General features: G+C 34.7%; 1 protein-coding gene across 8 annotated transcripts in view; it reads right to left on the reverse strand.

Moving 5' to 3' along the window:
* The window catches only part of aopep (aminopeptidase O (putative)), a 161,505-nt gene that overhangs the window by 80,229 nt on the left and 68,724 nt on the right, over window positions 1-12,552 (reverse strand). For 4 of the 8 annotated variants that reach the window (XR_015497175.1, XM_087263504.1, XM_087263505.1 and 1 more), the window contains 2 exons: window positions 3,034-3,096; window positions 2,508-2,591 (listed from right to left, as the gene is read on the reverse strand). The exons of 2 other annotated variants lie outside the window; for them this stretch is intronic. Coding sequence is in view for 5 of the 6 variants with exons in the window: in XM_087263504.1 (XP_087119630.1) it covers window positions 2,508-2,591; window positions 3,034-3,096 (147 nt within the window). In the remaining variant the exon portion in view is untranslated. The remainder of the gene's footprint in view (window positions 1-2,507; window positions 2,592-3,033; window positions 3,097-12,552) is intronic. 2 more of the 8 variants (XM_087263506.1, XM_087263507.1) reach the window with 1 other exon arrangement.

Raw genomic sequence — 12,552 nt, forward strand, 5'->3', positions numbered from 1 at the left:
ACAAACTGTTTGACAATTGGGCTGAAGGAATCTGTATACACGTGTGCATAACTTCCAAGTTCCGATAAACACAAAGAGAAAAGCGTACACAAAAACATCACGCTCATGCAGATGCATAAACTCACACGCTGAATGAGCAACAGGTATCTTCGCTGGCGGGAGATCAGCCATTTTGAAGCTCAGTCTTGCCATCACGTGATATGGCACACACACAAAAAATGACCAATATATTCCAACCGTTTCACCTGTGTACTAAAATATGGCTGCTGATGTTTATATATTCATCGCCCAGGGGAAAAAAAAAAGAAAAATATAGTGCAACTTTAAAACTTTAGAATTACTTTTTTTATAACGATTGTTTTAGATATAATAATTGAAGTGAACAGGCCTTTAAAGGCAGAGTTATTTTCGTTATTATAGTTTGATTACATAATATTTTGTGTTGTTAGTTGTCCTTACTGTCTACTTTTGCATTTATCTGTGTGAGCTGAATCAACACAATTGTTGAATTTTTGGGGGGACTACTTAATTGTTTTATGTTCAATTGACTTCAATTTGAAAAAACAGTTAAGTTAATTAATTTGCGTTGGGAAAACATAAAGGAATCCAGCATTTTTTACAGTGTGATTAGACTTTAAATGTATTTGTCTTTAAATTGAATTGAATTTAATTGATTTTACTTTAATTTAATTTAACTTAACAAAATTTACAAATTTATTTTGATGTCCTATTTTATGTTATTTAAAGGAAACCATGTTAAATTAAATTTTAACTTTTAAACTTTGCCATATATATATATATATATATATATATATATATATATATATATATATATATATATATATATATATATACAAGTATCTAAGAATATAATTACATATTAATTAAATTTACCATTAAATATAAACACTAACATAAAATAATAATTCAATCTGAAACACTGTATTCCGTATAAAAAAAATATATATATATATTTTAAATTTAGAAGACTGGTTTCACTTCAAGTTCACTTCTGAAGCAAAAAAAAAAAATCCATTTGCAGTTTTGTTTTTCAGTTCTATTATAAAAGAAAAGAGTCCAATGTAGTAACATAAAAAACACATTATTCTAAATACATAAATAGTGATTAATTCAATTTGTGTGAAGGAATACATATACAGTTGAAATCAGAATTGTAAAAAATTATCAGTGTGTCTGATAATATTTTTATCCTTATTTGTTTTATTTTGGCTAGAATAAAATCAGTTTAAATTGAATTGAATTGAATACAGAACAAACCATCATTATGCAATAACTTGCCTAATTACCCTAACCTGCCTAGCTAACCTAATTAACCAGGTTAAGCCTTTAAATGTCATTGTAAGCTGTATAGAAGTGTCTTGAAAAATATCTAGTAAAATATTATGTACTGTCATCATGGCAAAGATAAAATAAATCAGTCATTAGAAATTAGTTATTAAAACTATTATGTTTACAAATGTCTCTCCGTTAAACAGAAATTGGGGAAAAAATAAACAGGGGGATTAATAATTCAGAGAGTTTAATAACTCTGACTTCAACTGTATGTACACATTGAGAAGTACATCAGATATCTTCTGTTAGTATATCAAATAAACTAACACGCCAAAATGAGCAACAGGTATCTTCGCTGGTAGGACATCAGCCATTTTGAAGCTCAGCTTTGCCATCACATGACATGGCACACACACACACAAAATGACCAAGCTATTCCAGGATGTGCCTTGATTTTTGGCCTCACAAGACGGGCTTATTCAAGACCTTCTCCAGTGTTCAATGCCCTCTAACATGTCATCGGCATATTAAAATCTGATATCCCTGCTTACCAAACTTTGTGCAAACTTGTGACAAAAGTTGGGCACAATTAAAGAGATAGTTCACTCTAAATTTGAATGTAAACATCATTTACAAACCCCAAAGTGGTTCCAAACTTGTTTGTGTTTCTGTTGAATGCAACAGATATATATATATATATATATATATATATATATATATATATATATATATATATATATATATATATATTTAGAAGAAATTTGGAAACTGTTAGACACTGACATCCATAGTAGAGGAAATAAATGACTCCCAGTTTCCATCATTCTTCAAACCACACTCAAAAAATGATGTTTGCTGCTTGTTCAAACTACTTATATAAAATTTGCTGATTTTTTTATGGGAGACAATGTTCAATCCACATTAATTTGTAAAGACCATTAAGTTAAAAATCAGTTCGTGTCGGGACAACATGAAACTATTGTGTGTAACCCAGCAATTTCTCACAGTGTATCTTCAATTCTTTTCAACAGATTTTAATCAGTTTGGAATGACTTGAGGGCGAGTAAATAATGACAGAATGCTCATGTTTAGGTGAACTACCTCTTTAAGCATACCAAAGATGAAAAAGCAAGGGAAGTTATTAAAAAATGAGATGCAGAGAAGACACACGGGTGGGATGAGATCTATTTAAAGCCTGCTTGGCGGGGTCTTACCTCTTTGAAGTTAACCTTGGGCCCTGCTCTTTTCCGCTTGCTGCCCTTTCCACCAGAGCCACTGAAGTGAATCCATTTTGCAACCTGCGGAAGAGGCAGAGGAGGGCGAGAGAGAAAGAGAGAGAGAGAGAGAGAGAGGGAGGGAGAGGGAGAAGGTGAGAGAGACAAAGACCTCATAAAATACCTGCCGCACCACATTTTCACCTCCTCCACAGCAACCAAACAGTTAAACCCAAAGCGCTCAGCACATTCAACAGTTTCCACACTGAAGGACGTCATTCAAAACTAAAAGACTCATAAAATCCTTCACTTTTCATCAAGACTTCCTTTCTCAGCCACTAAGTGATGCTCCAAACACATAAGCAACAGTAAACACACACAATCCACACCAAAAACACATCTTCAAAACTAAACTTTCACCTTCGTCTCTTGAATGAACTCCACATATGAAGTCCTCATATGCGCTAGGCGACTATGAAGGAAACAGGTGTTGTACAAAAAGTCAAACAATCCAAAAGTGCTTTACCTCTCCTTTGACTTCTTGCACCGCTGGAGTCCGCAACCATTCTGAGCATTCGTCTCTCAGCCACTGAACAAGAGGAAGAGAGCAGCAGAATGTTGAGTGGAAAGAGAGAGAGAGACAGAGAGAATCACTTGTTCCTTGATGGCAACTGACCGCTCGACACGGCACCAGGACAAAAATCCCCTCGTTAAGTTGAAACAGAGGAGTTTCTCCAGTAAAGATCTTCACATGCACGCTCGCTCAGCACTTAACCTTATTAAAGCTTGCACCGCCGGCACACTGAATACCTTCCCTCGCAGAGAGAGAGAGAGAGAAGGAGGAGGAGGAATAGAGAGAGAGAGAAAGAGATGAGGTGTGTGTGTGGAGGAGCAGGCGGCAGTAGCGGCAGTAAAAGGTCTGGGAGCGGAGCTTCATTGTAATCAACAGCATTCACTCCCTGTGCAGCCAGAGGAGGGGCCATTTTTCGTCACACACACACACATACATACACATGCATACGCACACACACTTCTGGCTCTCAGGAGGACTGTCTCTTTAAAAGCCGCTGAAGCTGTGTGTGCGTAGAGGTGTGTAAACACAAAGGCAGGTATGGAGGGATCGCACAGGCAGGCTGACAGGGACTCTCACAGGTAATAAGAAACATGTGGGAGTGATAAGAGAAGAGAAAACAGATCCAGAGATGTCCCCTATCCATTACACAAAGTCAAGCGATGGTATCAGGTGTTGCTGTTTTCATACAGCATAACGCATCAAAGAGTTTGAATATTATCACAGTTTTGTTTGTTTTGTTTTGTTCTGCTATTTGAGTGCATTCTGTATTTTATTAAGGAAAAAGAGCACCTTGGTGTTGCTATGTGATTGAGCGGTTGCTAGGTGGTAAAAAAAACAGCTCATAAGGATATAAAGGTGCTCTGTTTATCAGACATGAGGTCAGTTCACACCAAGAACAATCACTGTGAATGATAACACAGCTCCTCAGTCTAAAAGGAAAATGATGTCATGATTAGCATTTTCAATCCCAGCATGTGAACAGATTTGATAAGCTGAAAGATTTAGATTTTCTTTTTTATTACTTTATTATTGTGATTATATTTATATACACTACCGATCAAAAGTTTGGGGTCAGTTTTTTTACAGAAAATGATTCTATTCTTCAAGCCAGCATTTATTAAATGTAAAAAATATATAGTTAAATGTTAAAAAAAGTGTTAAATGTTTGAAGAGTTTAGATGCAAAAAACGCTAAATGCCCTCTAAAATGAGCATTTTTATCAGGCTCCAGTGTGTGTATTCAGTAATATTACTTTTATGGCAAATAATATGTCCTTTTCCAGGTCTTTAAAGTGAAATATCTCAACTTAAACAAAAGAAGGCCGAGAAAAACATTCATTTTTGATGAAAATTTCAGTTGGCTCTTCGAGGTTTTTGCATCTGATCTTTTCATTTATCAAAATTTTAAATAACTGCTTTTTATAATGTTAAATTATTACTTTAGTCATTATTGCTTTTATTACTATTACATTAATAATAATAATATTAATAATGGTAATAATAATAATTAATATTATAATCATTTCTAAAGGATCATGTGACTCTGAAGACTGGAGTAATGCACCTGAAAAATCATCTTTAAATCACTGGAATAAATTATTAAATTAAAGGATAAACTACTATACTAAGTTATTTTATAGTATAATAACATTTCACAATTTTACAATTTGTACAGTATTTTTAATGAAATAATTGCAGCCTTGATGTGCAGGAGAAGCTTAATTTAAATATTCTGCTGACCCCAAACTTTTTAACGGTAGTGTACAGTTGAAGTCAGAATTATTAGTCCCCCTGTTTATTTTTTTCCCCAATTGATGTTTATTGATGATTTTTTCAACACATTTCTAAACATAATAGTTTTAATAACTCATTTCTAATGACTGATTTATTTTATCTTTGTCATGACGACAGTGAATAATATTTGACTAGATTTTTTTTTCAAGACACTTCTTTACAGCTTAAAGTGACATTTAAAGGCTTAACTAGGTTAATTAGGTTAACTAGGCAGGTTAGGGTAATTAGGCAAGTTATTGAATAATGATAGTTTGCTCTGTAGACTATCAAATAAAAATATAGCTTGGGCTAATAAGTTTGACCTTAAAATGGTTTATAACAAATTGAAAACTTTACTCTAGCTAAAATAAAACAAATAAGACTTTCTCCAGAAAAAAAAAAAAAAAAAAAAAAATATATATATATATATATATATATATATATATATATATATATATATATATATATATATATATATATATATATATATATTATCAGACAAACTGTGAACTTTCTCTGTTAAACATCTTTTGGGAAATATTTAAAAAAGAAAAAAAAATCAAAGGGGGGCTAATAATTTAGTTCAGCTGTATATAAACAAACGCATCAATTGATGCCAATTGATCAATTGATGCAAATTGATGCAAAAATTGATGCCAAGTAATCAAAAATTTTCTTTCATCAGACTAACAGAATAACAGATATCATGTTGGATATCTACTTCTGGAATGAGGGACATATAGGTGATTTCCAATTGTTAAGCACTAGTCTTTTAGCCATGACCATGCCTTGCATTGAAGACTCTTGCATTGTTTAAGGGAGAGAAGATTTATTTTGTGAGAAGCCAAAGAAAATGTACATTTTCTAAACAAACAAACAAAAATGCTCTAAATGACAATATATTTTTTAAATTGAAAAACTCAAAAAGAAAGAAAATAAAATCAGACTAACTTTAACAACTCAAACGAAACATTTTTTTTCCAAACTATTATTTTCAAATAAATCGAAAGATTTGAAACAACTCAATTCTTGAGTTTTTGTGGATAACCTAATAGTTGTATGTTCAATCCACTAAAATTTGTAAAAACCATTAAGTTTACTTAATTGATTTTTGTTAGGACAACATGAAGGAATTATGTGGAATTATGTGGAACACCAGCATTTTTTTACAGTGTGTGACAATAATGTTTCCATCTAAAGATGCAAATTAAATTTATATTATATTAAATTAATAAAGCAGCATTTCCATCCAATGAGTCAAAGAGAACAAAACATTAATTCCTGATTAACTTGTGGCAAATATCAACATTAAAAACAGAATTTGCTGCGGTAGGAGCAGCTGCATTAATCTTTTCTTTAATTAATAAATTACTTGCGCCTCAGAACACAAATTTCGACAAGCAATGAACACATAATGGCGTTTAAAGGCATCAAGACGTGGAGCACAGATGCTCTTGACAGTTCTGGAGGTCATTAATAATATAAAATAATAAAATAATAACAAAGGTTAAGGAATTTTAGAATGACCAAAACAACATTTCAGATGTTTAACAGTGTGTTCACCCTGCTGGCTTGTCCATTCACATACATTTTTATTATCACATGATCTCTTATAACAAAATCACATGACATTTTTCAATGCACAAACTGGAATTTGTTAGTAAAAGTGTTTTCATCGTAGTTTATGCGCATCTTTTCTAATCGAATAAAAATTTATCCTGCTCAGTTATGCACATACGATTTTTTATACACATTTTCAAAATTGATGCGCATCCTGGCATTTCCATCAACTGTTTTTTATACACATTTCCAAAACGCGCATGAAAATAGGTGGATGGAAACATAGCTAATAAACAGCTATTCTATGAATAATTAAAATAAATAAAACAATTAAAGAGCCCATATTATACATGAAATAGGGTCATATCTTGGTTGTAAGGGTCTCCAACAACAGTTATATATGTATGCAAGGTCAAAAAACACTTTCATGGTCTTATAATCTGCATTTATTTTTACCTAATTATCCCAGCGACTCCTGTATGAATCGTCCAGTGATTCTTTTGTTCCCAAACCCCTCCTTAGCGCGAAGCTAATCTGCACTGATTGGACCAATGACAGTCTGTTGCGATTAATCGACTGCCTTCAGTGAGAAAGTGAAATGCCCAACAGCTAATCAGCAATATAAAAGTAATCACAGTTCATGTTTGTGTGTGTGTGTTTGTGTGTGTGTGTGTGTGTGTGTGTGTGTGTGTGTGTGTGTGTGTCTGGGTTTCTATGTCAGAGGGCGGGGCCGCAGGTTTGAAATCTCCCGGGTTTGCGCGTGCACGTGAATAACTTGGTTTCGTTCGTACGTCATGGCGAAACACCTAATGACTCGGTATCAAGGCGACTCGTTTGAAACACTATGAGTCGACTCTTTTATAGATGAATCAACAGTTTTAAACACTGTACACTAACAGATTTAAGCCTTAGCTGGATACTTCACTTCACTTAGAGCTGTGTTACAAACTACATGGAAGGGCATTTTCAAAAACTCATAATAAGGGCTCTTTAAATTCCATTTTTAGGCTATCACGCCAGATGAAAATTCCACTTTAAAAATGCTTGGAAAAAAGTGGCACACCTCTCCCTTAACAAAGTGTGTCTTTTCGTGCATGCACGACTTCATAAGCTGCTTTAAGAGTTGAAGAGATGTATTTTTGTTACCCCAGGGAAGAGAGAAAGAAAGTCTGAAATGTGAGCGTGCCTATATGTATGTGTGTTTTCGTGACTCTTGTGAACTTTCGGGAAAGGAGAGTGGGCAGAGCAGAATTTGACTCTCGGGCTGCAAACTGCCATTGTTAACTTGGATACCACACATAGCAGTTTTACGGCCCAGATTGCCTGCTTCATTCCCGGCACAGCCAGGCCTTTGTGCGCCTGCAAGACACTGCAATCAGCCCCCTCTCTCAGCCAAACTCGTAAAGTACGTGCAAACACACACTCGCAAGCACCCGTCTAGCACACGCTGATTGTATATACGGTAAATGTAGTATTTCGGTATGCACTCCTAAACACGATGTGCTCAGAACTAAATAGGTGTTGAACAGTTAACAGTGGGATGTTGGCGACACAACAATGACAGCTGCTTTTACAATGACAGACATGCTAACTACTCTCAAAGCTCTCTGTCTGAACTTGAGAAGGTCGTATTATACTGTATTATCTGCCATCTGATCCTTTTCACTTTCTTAATACGCATTCCTGAAGTTCGTGCACAATAAAAAATAAACGCTTGTCTTTGTATTCGCTCATCAAAATCTTAATTTCAGACCAGCCACATGCTATAAGGCAGAAAGCTGCTGCCATATGCACTATTAAAGAGTGGCTTTATTGTTTTCTGATGAGTTCATGCACACTTTACACAACTAACAGCAGACTTTTTATGCCAATTAAAGGTCATTATCTTTACCGTCTGTTATTAAGATCCCTAAATTCCTCATTTTCAGTCAAATTCAATAAACAGAGCAATTCAAAAGTTGGCTGTTAATAGAATGTCAACAAATGATAATAAGAAATGGGGTGCAGCTCTTTTTTATGCTTAGATGAACATGGCAGTTGGAGACTTAGGATTTCCTTACCTGATGCCAACTGTAACTCTTTCTGAGTTTGTCATACAGACAAAAAAATAAGTAAATAAATAAATTCACCTGAAAGAGTGAAAGAAAGGAAGGGGGGCAGCACTACACTACCTGACAAAAGTCTTGTCCTTGATCATTTGGATCAAATGGCAGAAGGTAGATTTTTCCTAAGAATCATCTGTTAAACTGCAACCTAATCATCACAAAAACTGTAGAAGACCTATTGGAACCTGCATGAACCCAAGATTCTCACAAAAATCTGTCAGGTTTGGTGAAGGAAAAATCATGGTTTGGGGTTACATTCAGTATGGGGGTGTGCGAGTGATCTGCAGAGTGGATGGCCACATCAACAGCCTGAGATATCAAGACATTTGTGCTGCCCGTTACATTGCAAACCACAGAAGAGGGCCAATTCTTCAGAAAAATAGCGCTCCTTCTCATACTTCAGTCTCCAAGTCAAAGTTCCTGAAAGCAAAAAAGGTCAAGGTGCTCCAGGATTGGCCAGCCCAGTCATTGTTATCAACAATATTGATCATGTCTGGGCTAAGATAGAGGAGACATTGAAGATGAATCCAAAGTATGTTCATGAACTCTGGGATTCCTGCAAGAACGCTTTCTTTGCCATTCCAGATGAGTATATTAATAAGTTATTTGAGTCAATGCAGAGATGTGTGGATGCAGTCGCATACGCTCATGGGAGTCATACACAATGTTAATTCCTTTTCCACTGCACCATGACTTAATATTCTATACTGTACATTATTTCTGACAAGACTTTTGTCTAAAAGTCAGACCTTCCTGTCCTAGTTAAATAATTAAAAATCAAGGCATGATCATATTTTATTTTGCTAAAATAAGCATAATATAGAGGTCTTTCATATACATCCCTATTACCGCCAAATGATCAATTAGAAGTCTATTATTTGTTGTTCCTAAAACTTGAATAGGCAACAAGACTTTTGTCAGGTGGTGTAGAACCTGTACTGTAGTTATATTCATTACACACACATTACAAACGCTAAGAAATTATTGACTAAAATACTCACAAACTCACTCTTCTAACATGTACACTCAACTCCTCAACTGAGTGGTAAAATAAGACAAAATGTATAATAGGCAACTGGTATAGTCTATTAAAGTTATCTATTATAGTTGTGCCAACAGCATTTCGTCATCCACATTATTCCATCATCTATCCAAACCATCAAATTCCTAAACACTACTTTTGAGCATAAAAGGTGATTTTTATTGGTTTCAACAATGTTTTGGAAAAAAAGTCATACAGGTTTAGAACAACACAAGTGTGCTAGCTATCTTGTTCCTACAAAATGTTTAAAATATTGCAAGTATCCTTTGAAATGGTAATATCAAAATATGATAAATTTAACAAAAACTAAAACACAGTAAACAAAGCAAGCTATTTTTAAATGCTTAAATAAAATAAAAACATATGGGCCTTTAAAATGTTGCCTTTGGAGGTAGCGTTCCAAGGTGGGAAGGCATCAAGGTACACCCAAATTTAAATTCTGCTTTACTTTCTGTCTTTGAAGGTACCTTATTCTGACTGATTTTTTTTTTAAGGCAGCATAAATGTGTCCCTTGCTGCCTTTGAAATCCTACAATCCTGTGCAATCCATTTCTGCACTGTAAAAATCCTGGTTGCCTTAAGATTTTAAATTAAATTAACCTTATAAGTTAATTGAACTTATGTTAAACTGACTTAAAGCTGCTTGCATAACTTATAAAATTAAGCTAAAACATGGTTAGCTTAGATAAGTAAGTTACAATGAACTAAAAACATATGCAGGCATGACTAATTGTTCATAAAATGTTTTACAGTGACAGCAGAGCCAAATAAAAGAACTGCTGCGGTGTCATTTTGTAAGCAAATGTCCTTTACATTTTTGATTAATGTTGTCTACTTTTGATGGCATTTTCAGTGAGAAGTTAAAGAATTGTAGTATGCAAATATCCCCTCAGTGATCACCAAAGCCCTCCAAAATTTCTTGCAACCTTAAATATTTTAGTTGAATCAAATTAACTTTTCTGGTTATGGCAACTTACATCAATCGAACTGACAAAAAATATTGTGTTAAAATTTCAACAAAATTTGTGTAACTTAAAAATTTGGTTGAAACATGACTAAGGTATTGAAATAAGTTAAAGCAACATAAAAATATTTGTTCTCTTAACTTTTTGACATGCAGTTTTTTACAGTGTGGAGGAGCTGTTAGACCGATAGTAAAGGTGCTTCACGCTAACGGGAAAGCAAAGATGTTTCATCTAAATAAAAATTTAGTTTTTGACAGTTTAAAAGACATACTGAAGTAAAATTCAGATTTGTCTATGAGAGAGTTATGTTTTGGTACAAGAAATCATGTTTTTGTAAGCAGAAACTAGCTAGTCAATAGAGATAATAAAATGCAAGAGAAAAAGGTACCGGATGCTGAAATATTCAGAACTTTTTAATGTTTTGTGATTGTAAAAGATTAACAATGTTGCAAAAAACTACAAAACATTTAAGAAAAGTCAGGGTACAAGAGTTACTGTATATGGCTTTTATTTTAATAAAGTTAATTAATTACCAAATGTAAAAAATGACTGCCTCTGTAGTTATATAGTGTTAAATAAACTGGCCAGTAAGTGTTGATCAGCTGATTTATGAGTGCTATGTGGATTATGGACTCATCACTGGCCTGCTTCTGGATCAGTCGCAGCTGTTCCAGAAGCAGAAAATCAGAGCACATCTCACCTGTCCTCAGGTCTTTACACTGGCTCCCAGTTACATTCCGAATAGATTTTAAAGTATTATTACTTGTCTATAAATCACTAAATGGCCTAGGACATCAATACATTACAGAAATGCTCACTGAACAAAAACCAGATCACTCAGATCATTGGGATGAAATTAGAAATTCCGAATCCGCCTTTACTGAATGAGCACTGTGCTACGTCCGACAGATCACACTATAATGTCTTTCTTTTCTTTTTCATCCCTTTAAAACCTGTTTTAACAAGTTTTTTTTTAAAAATAAATTCTTTTTATTTTATTGTTTCTTTATTCTTGTTTATGTGAAGCACTTTGCATTCCATTGTGTATGAAATGTGCTATATAAATAAGCTTGCCTTGCCTTGCCTGTATTTCAAGAGATTTGTAGTGATCGACTTGTGCGATGCTGCAATACAGTATATGGATTCCATCTTAATTTTCCTCTGATGTTCCATGGCATTTAGGATGTTGCCTTAGAAGACACCATCCTGTGTAGGTAAGTGTGTATGCTCTAGTTCTCTAAAACCAGCTTAAATCAGCCAATATGAATCCTAATGTCTTGAACCACGGCTATTGTTACACAGCCTCACCCCAGTTAATGACCCAAAAGCTTCTTTGCTTTTCTCAACCAAAGGTAAAGTCAGGATTTGATTTCTCGAGCGCATCCATTCAGCATCAACCCACAGCGAGAAGAGTCACGGGAGGTCATGAGATTCCGATTCTCCCAGCCTTAAACCCACCTCAAAATGCAGATATAGCGACTTATTATGCTCACCCAAATGCTTGCAGTCTTAAAAATAGCACAATGAAAAAGAGAGCTCCGTTCCCATCTCATCCCTCCCTTTTTATATGCGTATGTGGCTGTGATTGTTTATTGTGGGATTCGACTATTTCCTGCCATTATTTATTTAGAGGAACGCTCAAGAAGAACATGTTTTTAAAGTCAAAGCAACGGCTTCAAACGGGGAGAAATAACACAAGGACTATATCCAAGAGTAAAACCGTTCCATTGCTGATTTTGGCAGCCACGTGTCATTAGATCCAATGGCGGCGTCAATGAAAATGGAGTCGTATGTCAGTCTGCTTGGCGTACGAGGCTAAATCAAGCACAAACTGAGACTAACTGCGCTGGAACGGAAAGAAATGAACGTTTGAACGCATTTCTTAGAGGCGTAGACAAGATGGATGAACGGAAAGGCTTCTGTGGTCTTCGTCGGTTGTTATAAAACACAATTCTTAACACAAAGAAAGATCAGAAGAGCAGATTCCACACACACTAGCTAGAAACATGATATCTTCACAAGCGAAT

This window comes from Danio rerio, chromosome 8, assembly GCF_052040795.2.
Source record: "Danio rerio strain M-AB ecotype USA chromosome 8, GRCz13ab, whole genome shotgun sequence".
NCBI lineage: Eukaryota > Metazoa > Chordata > Actinopteri > Cypriniformes > Danionidae > Danio > Danio rerio.